The following is a 15291-nucleotide window of genomic DNA, read 5'->3' on the forward strand; positions in this document are numbered from 1 at the left end:
GCAATAGATGTTAGCTCAGGGCTGGTCTTCCTCAGCAAAAAGAGGAAGATTGGCATGGATGTTAGCTCAGGGCTGATCTTCCTCACACACACACAAAACAAGACTACTGGGGAGAGAGCAGACACATTTTCATAGAGACCATGAAGCCTCCCCACAAAAAGGAATCAAAATCCTGACTATCACTGTTTGCCAGTGTCTACTACAGCAGGACACATGCATATGCTGCATACCCAACAGAAATGTGTCCATGTTATGTACAAAAATTATGCACAAGAATGTTCACAGCAGCACTATTCTTAGTATCCCCAAACTGGAAACAACCTAAAGGTCTATCAGCAGTAAAATGGATAAATCAATTGTGGCATATCCACACAATGGAATACTCCACAACAAAGAGAATGAATGAGCCACTGATAGATCCAACGGCATGATGAATCTCACAAACGTGATGCCAGACACAAAAGAATACAAACTGCGTGATTCCATTTATATGAAGTTCAAGGACAGGAAAAACTAATCTATGCAGACAGAGGTTGCAATGGTGGTTGCCTATGGAGGGGTGGGGACTGCCCGCAAAGGGACACAAAGGAACTTTCTAGAGAGATGGAAATGTTTTATATGTTGATAGGGGTATTGTTTACACATGTATATCCATTTATCAGAACTCACTGAATTGTATAATTAAGATCTATGCATTTCACTGCTTGTACACTTTATTTCAATATAAAAAAGAGAGAGATGTGACCTCATAGGTGTTACAAGACTCCTGAAGCTGTGGGCTTCTGTGTTGTTTCTGTCCTGAAGATGCTGCCAGTGGCAGGTCCACAATCTGTAGCCTAATCCAGCTGCTAAAGCAATGCCTCTGAGGAACCAGACACAAGAGTCCCCGAACTCAGGTCACCTCCAACCCTCACTTTATTCATTCCCTGTGGAAGACTTGGCCTTGGAAGGTTGATGAGGAGGTGCCAGAACTCTTTGTCTCTCAAGCCAAATTTGAATACCCTTCCAGAGTTTTTTGCTGTATGATTCAATATGACCAATTCCTGGCTCCAGCAGAGGACAGGCCCAGTGGGAAGTGTATCTAGGCATGGTTCTCACCATATTCACCTAATGCTGCTCCTCTTCCTGTCTTGTCGGGGAGGAAGGGAGACTGTAGGACTAAGACGTTCAGGCATTTGGAATTTTGTTTGAATGTGGCAAACTCCTAGTTATCTTCCCAATCCATAGTAGCTGAATTTGGATGGGCACATGGCTGCCTAGCTAGAGACTACAGTTCCCAGCTTCCCTTGCAGCTAGATGGGGTCACGTGACTATGCTCTCACAAATGGAATGTGAGTAGAAGTGACATATGCAAATTATACTTGCTTTAAAGGAAATTGCTTGCCCCGAGCTTCCACTCTTTCCCCCTTTCCATAGGCTGTAACACAGAGTAGTAGTGACCTAGCTTCAACTAGAAGGAGAGGACAACACTCTCAGGAATAAACGAGCTATAGAATGGTCAGAAGCTAGGTCCCTGAACAATCCCTGGAGCAGCTATGCCACTAGACTGGTCCACTCACTTCTCGACTGCCATGTGAAAGAGAAATTTCAATCCTATTTGAATCATTTTATTTGGGGTCTCTTTGTTACAGCATCTTAGCTAATACCCTGAGCACATAAGCTTTTGAGGCTCATGATCTCCAGGCAAGAATTTCCAAGTCTCATGTACTCTACCTAGCCTGGTAATTTGTATTCCAAAGTTCAGATTATACTAGTACATAAAGACAGCACCCTCTTTCTTATCATTCCATGTTAACCCTGTTGCTTAAACAAGTCGCCCACAGTCTACAAGATACCATCAACTCCTTATTCATGTATACAAGGTCCTTTCAAGACATGGTCCCACCCTCCAAGCTTGGCCTCATTGCATGCATTCACTTCACCTGCATCTTGTGTTCTAGTCACACTGGATGTTTCCTGAAGGCACACTGCGCATGCAGAACTCTACGCTCACACCTCTGGCCAAGTGGAATGGCCTTTTCACCACCCCCATCCCACACACTCTTCTGCCCATGAGGTAATTCTTACTAAGCCTTCAAAACCCAGCCCAAAAGACCCCACAGAAGCTTCTTTAAAACCCCCAAGCAGAATGACTTCCTCCCTCTGCTGTGCTTCCATAGCACTTTGGGCAAACCATTAAGAAATTGATCACTCTGAGCTATAGGGATTTAGTTATATGTCACACCTCACAGGTACAATATATGTTCCAAAGACAAAATCCCTGAAAACAAAGACCCATTTTCTTAACCTTGGCATTTAGTACACGATCTGGCTCATACTCAGTGCGAGTTGAATGAGAGACAGAAGCAGAATTTAACAGATGGTGTGTTTCAAAACCTTATATGTACTTTATCATTCTTACCTATTCAGTGCAAACGCATAGTGGAATTTAATATTATGCTGGTCAGCCAAATCACATGTAGGCAGCATTTCCAGTGTTTCTACCAGCTTCACCATTGCATCATAGTCCTGTTGGCAAGAGGTCCCAAGGTGAGAAAGAGAAACATAGCTCTACAAAGATTTTTCTGAACAGTTATAAACATGAGACAGCCTTGGCATTTAAATACAAGCCTTTCCCTACAGACAGCATTTAGTAAAGTTACTTGCAGCCCTTAATAGAACAGAAATAAGATTACGAACAAGATGGATGAGAGAGAAGACAGAGAAAGAATCCCTGCTATCAGAGGCCACTAAAAGATCAAGGGAAGGTGGTTAGATTCAAAAGCAGCAAAAGAAAGAAAATGAGCCCAGCAGCCAGGAAAAGCTACCACGTTTTGAGTGCAAGAGTGTTAACACCAACAGCAGAGCTGTGGGTTAAAATGAGCTGCACATAGACATACAAGGAATCTTACAGTCACTTGCCACATAGAGGGAGGAAATTACTCAGTCCTTCCTATTTTACCAGAAATAATCAAATTCATCTAAACCAGGGCTTCTCAACCGCAGCACTACTAACATTTTTGTACTGGATCGTTCTGTTATGGGGCTGTCCTGTGCACTGTAGGATGTTAAACAGCATCCCTGGCCTCGACCCACTAGATGCCAGTAGCACCCCTCCACCGAGCTGTGACAACCAAAAATGTCTCCAGACACTGCCACATGTCCACCGGTTGAGAACCACTGTTCTAAATTGCATAATTACCCAGGGAAAAATTGCTGCGGTGTTTGTCTCAGCTGGGTCCCCTGTGAACAGTGCCATCTGCTACCCTTTCAGCCAGGCTTAGAATCATTGTCACTGGCCAACTCGCTGACAGCCAGCCACAGTTAGTGAAGGATGACTTCCCACTGAAATCCCATGCCTGTTTTACGGCTCTGCACCTTGATGCTGCTGCCCAAGGAAAGAGAAGGCAGTGTATTGAGGGGTAAAGAGTGGCTCACCTCTGAGTCTGAAAGATCCACCAATGGAAGGTTATAAAACGGCGAGATGCATGAAGGCAAGGATAGAAGGAAGCCAACAACTCAAGGGAAGAAAGACTTCAAGAAAGGCCATTCCCAGGGCCAGCCCGGTGGCATAGTGGTTAAGTTCGCGCACTCCGCTTCAGCGGCCCGGGGTTCACAGGTTCAGACCCAGGGCACAGACGTGCACACCACTCATCAGGGCATGCTGTGGCAGGCGTCCCACACATAAAGGTGGAGGAAGATGGGCATGGATGTTAGCCCAGGGCCAATATTCCTCAGAAAAAGAGGAGGATTGGCAACAGACATTAGCTCAGGGCTAATCTTCCTCACCACGGGGAAAAAAAAAAAAAGAAAAGGCCATTCCCATTCTCTTGTCCCATGGGGCATGATTTAATCATCATCATAATCCCTAATAGCCTCTGCTATTAAAATCAATTAGATGTATCTGTTTATCACTAGAGGCATTAGTTTCTTATGAGTCAGAGTCAGAGTCAGTTGTGGCTGACTCTGTTCTTGGTTCAGGTCATAAACGGATGCCTCTTTCATTTAAATTTAAAAGACCTGTGGCCAACAACCTCCAATATGGCTTTACAGAATTCTGCAGATAAAGTGCATTACCTTGTGTTCCTCCAAAGGGAAGGAAGGCAAGACATCCTTAGAAATGGCTTAATGGCATTAAAACTGGAGGAAGGAAATGGTGATTTCCTTCATGGTACCACATCCCACAAACCCTGTCTCAAGAACTCTCCAGAAGCCTCTGATGCTTGTCTTAGAATAAACATCTGAATTCCCTGGGTCCTGAACATGCCTCTGCTGCTCCTGCTTTCCTTGTCACTGATGGGTGGTGTTAAACAAAGAAGGAAGTGACAAAGGCCTAAAGGAAGTAGCACAGCAGAGGAGATAAGGACAACAGAGCCAGTCATCTCAGTCTGAATCCTGACCCCCCACTGCTGTGTGCCCTTGGGAAAGTTACTTAACTTCTCTGTGCCTCAGTTTCCTTATTTTTAAAATGGAGATAATCAGAGTATGTATCCCACAGGCTTTTAAAGAGGATTAAATGAACTAGGATTTGCAAAGGCGTGCAAGAATGCCTAGCATAAAGTGCATATTAACTGTTAAATTCTGAGTTCCTTTATTGCGCAGTACTGCATATGAGATTTCGTTGGAGTGGCCTTCTGATATGACAAAGTCTCCCGTATTTCCACCACAACAGATACTCTGGGTGATCTATGACCTAGCCACATACCTAGTCATCTCTACAACAGCTACCTAACCATACACTAGTACAAGAGTACTTATATGAGGAATTCCTCATGCCAAGGAAGAACTCAGCATCTGTTAGCCTCAGTTAAGTATATTTCATACCTGGATATCACGATAGGACAGCAGTAAATTAATGACGATGTCTGAGGTCAGAACTTCAGTATTATCCATGCGGAGTTTGATCCGAGCCAGCTCCTTCGCCAGTTCATCACCCTGGTACTTGTCTCTGGCTCTCCGGATGTCATTTAACAAGGTTTCTTTGTAATAAGCACTGGAGAGGGAAACATGAAAACCTCTGGTCATATCTACATGCATCCAGGACTCTGTTTCTGGCAGCTCAAACAAACTTGGTTCTCATGGACATAACTTAGGCTAACACACGGGGGCCTCACCCAGACCTGAGCCAGCAAATGGGAGACACGTCCTACTTGTTAGTCACATTTTGCAGAAACTAACCACTAAACAGTAACAAAGAAAAATCACTTCATTACAACCTTGAAAATATTTTCAAAATTGACCCCATCTGTATTTGGATGACACACAGGACTTGCCAGCGAGCCCACCCCACTTCCTCTGGTATTTTCAAACACACAGAGGGCAAGAAGGTACCTTACCTGAATAGTTACTGGCCCCGCTAATAACAGATTATCACAAAGCCAAACAAAACTCCAAAAGTCATGAAACACAGTAAAATTAGAACTTCTTTAATGAATCTATCTGGTGCCCCCAGCTAGTAATCATGAAGCTTTTTCCGGTTGGTTTAGAGCCACAAACTGGATGTGTCCACAAGTGATCCAAGAAGCCGTGCCTGGAAGCTTATGGACAATCTCTGCCTTCCACTCCCCACTCTCCTTGTCATTTTTGACTGTCAGAAGGCTTTTCTAATGTAAAACATAAAACTTCCTTCATGTGGGCATCTAGATCATCATAGGGATGTATAAAAACATTTAAAGCAGTTTAAATACACACTGGAATGTCTCACCATAGCCTCTCAAAGAACCAAGGCTTGTATCTGGTATTTGGTTTAAAATCTTTAAAAACGATCTAATTTAGTGTTCAGGGGCCAACTTACAACGACCACAGATTGATTTAAATATGTTGTCTACTTTCCAAGTAATTTTTTTATGGAGACTGGGCATTGCCAAGCAGGAACACTGTCAACCTATTAAGTAGCTGAAATGATTTAACTGTAGACAATAAAATTAGGCTATTTATTAAAAAAAGAGTAAGCTCAATTAAATAATGGTCTTCAGAGAAAGAGGAACAACACATAAGAACAAATTTTACTTACTCTTAATAATTATAAAACTATGCCAAATAAATGTGTATACAGTCCAATGCTTATAAGACCTCAATTAACATTTAAAGAATGAAGTGATGCCCCACAGAAAGCACCCTGATATAAAAATATCAGTGCATTGTGTTAATTTTGTTTTTTTTTTTTTGTGAGGGAGATCAGCCCTGAGCTAACATCCGATGCTGATCCTCCTCTTTTTTGCCGAGGAAGATCGTGGGACGCCACCACAGCATGGCTTCACAAGCGGTGCATCGGTGTGCGCCCGGGATCCAAACCCACGAACCCCGGGCCGCCACAGCGGAGCGTGCACACTTAAACGCTTGTGCCCCTGGACCGGCCCCCAATTTTTTATTTCCTTATTTGTCTATTGCTTATCACTCCAATGATGAGAAAATTAGCAGGCTCTGCCACTGTTTAAAATTCTATCATTAATCTAATAAGTTGAGTGACAGCCATTGTCCATTTGGTGGACTAAAAGCACATCCAAGTGATTAAAATGTTATTAGTTTAGCCTGACAAGTAAAAAGTTATACTTTAGTTTAGCCTTGTTTCCAAAGGTAATTCTGCAAAATAGTTTTAATAAACTAAAAAATCTAATAAGAATGGTAACTTGCAAGTATATAAAGAAAACAGTGAATTGAGTAGGGCTTGGGGACAGCATATATGTCATAAACATGCAGCCACTTCTGCCTCTGGAAACCAGGAAAGATGTTGCTAATTGACGTGAACTTAGAAATGGCTTCAAACTCCTTTTCAGCACAGGGCTCCAGGCAGCCTTTATCAGTCTATCAGAGTTGGCACTTGAGCTAAAAATTTATCTGCCATCCCTGTTATAGACGTTTTAAACTATAAGCACCATTTATTCTCTCACTAACCATTGCCAGGTATCTGTCAGTTCAAAGGGTGGAATCAACCAACGGGTATATCAAGCCCTTTGAAATGAAACCAGATCAAGAGTTTTCCTACTGATATATATACACATTGAATAAGAAACAAACTTGAGTCCATTTCTTGCAAAGATCTGGCTCACCTGGCAGACTCAAGCTAGCCTACCTCCTTGTCAGACCTGAAAAGATGACACTGGGAGAGCTTTCTCCCTAAACTTGACTAAAATGTTCATTCTACAATAAGACAGTAGTTAGCAAGGTGTGACTGAATAAGGCTTTCCAAAAATGTGCCACAAAAGGTCCCTCATTTGCTTTCTGTGTTGGCATGCAGTCACATGTCTGGGTTTCCAGTCTTCTCTTCCCATTAAAGTCTGTAGAAAAAAAACTCTATGTCCAGAGAGGAGGTGATTAATAGAAAAGGAGAAGAGACTGTTAACAAGTGTACACCTCATACCAGTACTACAATAGTAACACTCCACAGTTCAGAGTGCCACGATTTGAGCCAATGTGGGACGTGTGGTGCCTTACGTTTCATTATAAGTCAGTTCTGCCAATGCTTCAGATTTTCATTTGTTTTGGAAGGACAAATCCTTCTCCTTGTGACATAACTTACAGGAGTAAATCCTTTAAATTGGCTGTGAGCAAAATAACCGGATCCTTTGGTTAAGTAGAATAATTTTTCTGTCTTCAACTTTTAGAAAAAGAACATTTTAAAGTATGATTTCTTGAGCACTGAGGCTCAAAGAGCTGAGCTGACTTTTACAAGGGTACACAGCTAGGAACCGCATGAGCCAGAATGCAAACCCAAACCTGTACACCTCTGAATCAGTATTCCACACTGTCTCCAACAGAAGGGTACAAAGGACACATCACAGGACATCCTGAGGTCAGGATACCTTCAGCTTGACTCAATGCATGCCGACTTTGATAGCATAAGAACTTATAGTCACAATGACCTTGCTGAGGCATTTTAACACCTCAACAACTGATGGGGGGTGTTGGGGAAATCATGTTTAGAAATGATCTTGAAACACAGAATGTCAGAATTGAAAGAAAGCATTAGAAAAAAATTAGTGACAACTTCCTTATATTCTGGATGAGAAAATTGCTACTGGGAAGTTTTTTTATCAAGGTCACACAGGGAGTCAGGGCCAGACACAGGCTCTACCTTAACCTCCTAACTCTAGTTCTATTCTGTTTTGGATACACTTCAGTGGCCCAACTGAGTGAGGCAGTAAGGGACAATAATGGATTCCAGGATGACCTAAAAATGATTGGCCAGAGTTCCCCATTCTCTGGCACTATGGTCTTTTGAGGGTTTATCGCCTCCATGAACATCAAGGGCAACTTTTGGGAAAGCTCCCAGGGTTGTTGACAGGTGACGGGAATTACCATGAGGTCACGTGGATGTCCTTGAGGAGGCTAGTAAACCTGTCAACAAGGGGCACACACAGCGGGCCCAGGATGGTGTCCCAGTTGGGCTGCATGTACTCTGAGGCACGCTTCTGGGCATCGCTCTCGCAGCAAAAATAATCAGCACACGGTGTCACGATGTACGGGATGAAATAATAATTTCCACTAGATGCCTGGAAAAAAGAAACAGAAATGTTTCACAAAGTAATTGATGCAGAAGCATAGTTGTGTATTTGGGCAATTGGAACCTGGTGGGACAGCCTGAGTATAAACAACAATTTGTGCAATATGACTGTGAATCTATTAGACACAAACCAGGAAACCACTCAATTTCATAAGCTTTCACAAATGGATGTATGACAAAAATTTGGTTTCAAATGATGAACTGATCTGCATGTCTCTGAACTTCATTAGCAGAGATTTCAGGGTCTGAAGGCTCAGAAATCACATCATTTCATTATATGCCTCCAAAACCAGAGGGAATCTGAACCTATTGATAACCAAGGACTGCAATGTCAAGGCATATTTTCTTTCTTTCAGTATAGATGGAAAGGGATTATTATTTGATAATTTAACTATAGGTGAACTATTATCAACTTTGTTGAGTAAAAACTGTTTCGCAGGAAGCAGATATTAATAAATGATTAGATCAGTAGAGATTATGCAATCTGAAGAACAGAGAGAAAAAATAATGAAGAAAATGAACAGAGCCTCAAAGAAACGTGGGACACCACCAAGTACACCAACATACACAACACATAATGGGAGTCACAGAAGCAAAGGAGAGGAAGGAGTAGAAAAATACTCAAAGAAATAATTGCTGAAAAATTCACAAATTTGATTAAATGAATCTACATACCCCAGAAGTTAAGTGAAATCCAAATAGGAAAACTCAAAGAGATCCACACCCAGATACACCATAGTCAAAAATTTGAAAGACAAAGTCTTCAAAGCAGCACAAGAAAAATGTCTCATGTACAAGGGAACCCCAATGAAATTAATATCTGCCTTTTTATCAGAAACAATGAAGGCCAGAAGGCAGTAGGATGACATATTCAAAATGATGAAAAAAAAAATCGACCAAGAATCTTACATCTAGCAAAACTATTGTCAACCTACAAAAACAGACACCAGTTTACAAGACAACGCATTTATTTGGGATCAAAGAATTGCAATTTGGGGAGCACAGTTTTAGGTAGAAACCCAAATAGTGTCCCAATTACAGGAGAGGGGCTCAGTGTTTTATGGGAAAAAGGGAGGATGATGTAAGTTGTATTAAAGAAGAGTTCACTGGTGCTAGATGAGGTAAGGCTAGGTTTGTACTTCATAGATTGGCTTGAGGTTCGGTCATCAGGCAAAAGGTTAGACTTGTGCTTCACTGATTGGTTAGCTATCTGGTCATCAGCAAAGCCCAATTTATTCAGTCCTTACAGACAGGATATTCTCGTCCTTACTAACTTCTTAGATTATCAACAGTTTGGTCCAGTTTGAAAGATAAAGAAAACAAGACGTGCAAGGCAATTCCTCTGAAAACGGCTGCTCTGGCTCTATTTTAATATGGCTCCACCCATGCCATCCTTCACACTATCTTTTAAAAATGAAGATGAAATAAAGACATTTTCAGATAAACAAAAACTAGATAATTTGTTCCTAGCAGACCTGTCTTACAAAAAATACTAAAGGAAGTTCTTTAGGCTGAAAGCATGTGACACCAGACAGTAATTCTAATTCACATGATAAAAACAAAGTATGCCAATAAAGGCAGTTATATAGGTAATTATAAGAGACAACATAATTGCCAATTTCTTCTTTCTTCTGATAAATAAATGAAAAGCAATAGGAGATATCGGAGTATATGAGGAAGCCATTTGGTTTAAAACTAATTTAGCCTGACCTTGTTTTTCCCAAAGGGCCTGACATGGCCTGCTGAGCATGCATCGCCCACCTGCTTTAAACATTTGCAATGTCCCAAAGAATGATGCCCTTAAAGATAAGGATGTGCCTTTCCCCATGTCGGCATTTCCTTAAGGATAAGCATCTCTTCCTAAAAGCTGAGGATCAATTACTGACCTGCTGTGTTCACCTTGTGACCACTCACCTGCTGTGCCAGCAATCTTGTGACTATTGTAAAAGGGACATTCCTATCATATGTGATGTACGCTCTTTGTTCCAAGACGGTATATAACCACTTTGTACACCCCAGTTCTTTGGTGACCTTCCTTCCTTGGGGAAGGAAGACCCAAGGCTATAGTCCTCAAAGTTGGCTCATAGTAAACTCACCTCAATTTTGATTTATTGATTGATTATGGATCATTTGCATCGACGTCCCTTGGTGTAGTCACAGTAGGATTTCAGAGAGATCCACCAGAGACCACGTGGAGTCTACACCAAATCAGCATTCAGTACCAATAGGGCCCAATGAGTCCCCTGGATCATTGCATTCTTCAGGCAACCCCAGTGAGTTCTCCTGAAACCTGGACCTGCTTATTTTAAGTCGATGGTCCAGAGTTTATATGAGCTGTTTCAAGCCTTAAGACTAGGTGTCTTAAAGGGGTACTGGTACATACCCTAGGTCAGAGGAACCTGGGGGTGGAATTCCCAGGTAAGAGAAAACTAGGGGGGATTTCCTAGGCCGGGGGAGCATAGGGGGAACTTTGGAGTGCATGGGGCAGGCTGACCTTTTTAATTTGGCTTTAAATTGGAAAGAATTGTGTTTATAAAGTCTGAACAAACTGCTTGATAGAGAAATAAGAGTCTGAACTTGTTCAGCTCTGAAGAGAAGGGACACCAGCTCCTCCCAGCCATAAGGCATTCTCAGGAGACTGGAATCCTAGTGGGAGTGTCTAAGGTTGAGCCTCCAGACGTGCAGCAGTCCCATATGGAATTCCATGATGATTGTTCACTTTAAGTAATTGACGGCTTGTCCAGGGTCACGCATATGAGGGTTGGTCATCCACGCACCCCGAGCCCTCACAGTCATTTCAGACTACCAGCAGGAGAAACCAAGATATGTAAGAGTGCTCACAACCTTTTTTAGGGAGTGATACAAACAGCACACTTCTGACCCACTACACTGTCCCTAGAAATTGTTCAGACTTTATAGTAAAACAAAACTAAAAGACAAACGGGAAATCAAGCTTCTAAAAGCTTACCAGTTCCCGAATGGGCAGCCTCTGCTTGGAACTCCAGCTGGTTTCATGCTGAAACTTGCAAGTGCTTAATGAAATGGGGATACCTATAAACGGCTGGCAAGATAACCCAGGATAATTTAAAATTACAGTGGCCACTTTGGGGATCCTTTGAGCCTCTAAAACTTGTACATTGGACATTAGAAAGAACGTTCCAATTAGATAAGATCTTTTAAGAAGTGTACTTATGAGGCTTGCCCAGTGGTGCAGCAGTTAAGTTCACGTGTTCTGCTTCAGCGGCCCGGGGTTCGCTGGGTCAGATCCTGGGTGTGGACCTACTCACTGCTCATCAAGCCATGCTGAGGCAGCGTCCCACATAGAAGAACTAGAAGGACATACAACTATGTACTGGGGGCTGTGGGGAGAAAAAAGAAAGAAAAAGAAGACGATTGGCAACGATGTTAGCTCAGGGCCAATCTGCCTCAAAAAAAAAGTGCACTTAAGTCATGACTACCTTTGAAGGAGGTCCCAATATGAGCCCCTCCCAGGGTTAATGAGACTCTGAGAGATTTTTTTGGGAAACTGCTACCCTTAAACAGTCAAGGGGAAACTAAAATTAAAAAATTAATGGAGTTGTTTAATACTGCCAGATAGTTACTGTGTGTCCCAGCTGAAACCTGACAAGATATTTGAAAGGATTTAGCAACTTATGATCAGAAATTCAGCCAAACTGGAAGCTGATATTCAGAGCTTGTTAAGAATTGTTTAGGCCTTCTTCCCTAAAATAAAACTAAAGACCCAGAGGGAAAGAAGCAAATTAGGATGAGGTAGTTGGACAGGTAGGTTGACCTATAATGTCATTTAAGTTACAACCCAAATTTCTGAGAAACTAAGAGCAACTGTCCTCAACTTACAAATCTTTGCAAAACTGCAAAGCAGCTCTAGAAGCAGGTCAGATTCCACCCATTTCCTTTATCTCAAAAAGGCTTATCGCCTTGCCCCTCTGGGAACTGTTATCCAGCCCATCACCAATTCCTAAGGCTGAAGGAAAAAAAAGGAGAAAAAAGCAAGAAAAACAGCCATGAGAGTGCCCTCTCCCAAAATCTAGCATCTTGAGTATCTTCTCCACAAATATTAGAAAAAACTTAAAATTTGGATTAAATTATTCTTTCATAACTAGTGAGCCTTATATTACTGTACCTGATTCATGGCAGTAATAACTGCAGAGTCATCGTGTATGTGTGTCTATGTGTACATTACATATGTGTGATATCTTACCTCCAGATGGTATAATTTCTAAAGAGCTCTATTTAATTGGCTTAAACGAAGCACTTACATAAATGTAATGGAAACTAACCCAAATGTCTTTCAAGCTAACATGATATAAAATAATCTTTGGTAAATAAAAGCTTATTTAAGATTATTGGTTTGATTAAAATGAACATGTTTTCAGAGTCATCAGCATGGAAACAAGTAAACTAAATAGACATGAAAAAGGTAAGAGTGTTAGGTGAACTTTTTAATAATTATGTGTTTTGGTATATGTACTTAATTTCAAAACCTTTTGGTAACTTGAACCCTTAGAGTTTTGCTAAGTGAGTTAAATGATAAAATTTGAATATCTAGATCATTTCCAAATAAGAAAAATATTAGACATTGATTATTAAATATAGGTTTATCTACTTTTGGCTTCTTATTACAAAGAAACTAAAAAGATGTTTGGGTCTATTAGTAAACATGTGTTGTATTTTATTTAAAAATCATACTATGAAGTAGCATGTTTCTAGAAATTATAAAAAGTATTTATAAATTTGCCAAGCCACAGAATGTTAATGTAAAAGACAGTTTTAATTGCCTACTTCTTAGTTTTCACTGAAAATTAAGGATTCTAAGGATTAAAATTCTAATATATGTGATTAAAGCTACCAAAATTTAATAAGAAAAACATCTTTGTATTCAAGGAAAGTAAGATGTAGCTTTTCAGCAAAGAAGGTATAAATAATGGAAATATTTTTGTTCATTTTGTTAAGAAAGATAAATATGTCCTAAAGTACTAGGAGTGAAGAAAGAAGGCATGGGACAAATTCTAAATGTAAAAAGCAAGTTATAGAAGGTTTGCAAAAGAGGAAAGAGTTTTATGCATGGTCAGGTTGGCTAAGATGAAAATAAATTTAATTGAGTCAGTTTTAAAATCAAAAGTAAGCTAGTGCAAAATTAAAATTTGGTTTTCCCCCTTAGGGATAATTTTCTTGAACTTTAAGTCTGTTCTTGATAAAGAGATTATAAAAGGTCTTCTTTACTTTTGAGTGAGTCTCACTTTGGTTAAACGGTAACCAAGCATTGTTTCACAGCGACCATTGTTTCATGGTGACAATATCAGCAATCCCTTGATCTTGTTTGACCAAGTGTTTTAAAACGTTTTGATATTTTTGACAAGCTCCCCCAAATTCAAATCCTAAGTGACGTCTTTCTTTTCACTTGAAAATTTTTTTGAGAATTTTCAGAGGGCCCCTGGGAGTTCTCAAAGAAATCTGTTCTCTCTTCCTATAAAGAGGGAGATATTAAACTAATTAGACTTATTTGGTATGCTAAATTACATGGGAAGCATTGTCAAATAAGTGATGATAAACCTTCTTAGGTTATACTGTGTAGGTAAATATTACTCATTGTCATTGTCTTAACCCTGCTTCCAGCACCACAGGAGGAAAATGACCATGATTGTATTTTATTATCTAATTTGGCTTACATATGAGTCCTACTTAAAGGATAAGCAAGGACATGATCATGCTGGATATGCTGTTCAGCCTTGAGAACATCCACTGCTCTCTGTTAACCCTGATAACCCAGTGAAAGATTTCCTTCTACAGGTTCAAGAAATTGCCAGGGAAGAAGAAAAACAAAGGTGGCAACAAAAAGGGGGAATTTTTGACACCACCATGTAGATGTGGTTTGGGCCTGATTAAAAAAAAAAAAAAAGGAAAGAAAAACACAGTGTCTCTTGGAGCACAATTGCCACTACTTCAGCATATACATCAATTAACCCATTGGGCACTCGAAAAGATGATTTCATGGGGAAAACAATACTTTTGGAAACTTTCTCCCACAGCCGCTCATAAAGCCTATACTTGTTGTGCTATATGCCCAAAATATAATCTAGGGAGACTATTTCATGGGTCACAAGGTCACTTTCCCCTTCTTAAGGGACCCTTTGAGGTATGGCAATGGGACTTAGTTCAAATGCCACCATCTCAAGGATAAATATATCTTGTAATGATCTGTATGTTCTCACATTGGGTTGAGGCCTTTCCTTGCAGAAGAGCGACAGCTTTAAGTAAATTATTATTGGAAAGGATAATTCTTGTTTAGGGAATTCCTACTAAGTTATTCAGTGACTGGGGAATTCATTCTACTGGACAAACAATTAAATCCATTTGTGACATTCAGACAATAATGCAACATTTTAACTAATGGTACAATCAAAATTCAATTGGCAAAGCCTTCAGAAGCATTTAATCTCTCATGGCCAAAAGCTCTTCCATTAGTACTTTTCAATCTTAGATATACACCTTTTGGTAAACATTGGCTGTCTCCTTTTGAAATAAGAGGATGGCCTATGCAATTAGACGAAAGGAATGTATGAACCAACTTTGCTTAAAGGAGATATCTTACATCATTGTCAAGGTCTCATTGAGGTGATTACAAGAAATGAAATGTTGGTAGCTGATTCCTTTCACAGTGAGCTCCCAGGAGACAAAGACCTTGAGGATCATGGACTACAACCTGGAGATTTCGTTTATTGGAAAAGACACCAAATAAAAGACTCTCTGCAGCCCCACTGGAAAGAACCATAACAGGTACTTTTAAT

The 15291-nt window shown here is 40.5% G+C and overlaps 1 protein-coding gene across 1 annotated transcript in view; it reads right to left on the bottom strand.

The window, feature by feature from the left end:
• MAP3K15 (mitogen-activated protein kinase kinase kinase 15) overlaps positions 1-15291 on the bottom strand; it is a 133019-nt gene that overhangs the window by 80809 nt on the left and 36919 nt on the right. The window contains exons 4-6 of the mRNA XM_058535537.1: positions 8278-8471; positions 4804-4972; positions 2402-2508 (exon numbers count right to left, since the gene is read on the bottom strand). Coding sequence (XP_058391520.1) covers positions 2402-2508; positions 4804-4972; positions 8278-8471 — 470 coding nt within the window. The remainder of the gene's footprint in view (positions 1-2401; positions 2509-4803; positions 4973-8277; positions 8472-15291) is intronic.

Source organism: Diceros bicornis, chromosome X (assembly GCF_020826845.1).
Source record: "Diceros bicornis minor isolate mBicDic1 chromosome X, mDicBic1.mat.cur, whole genome shotgun sequence".
NCBI classification, from domain to species: Eukaryota; Metazoa; Chordata; class Mammalia; order Perissodactyla; family Rhinocerotidae; genus Diceros; species Diceros bicornis.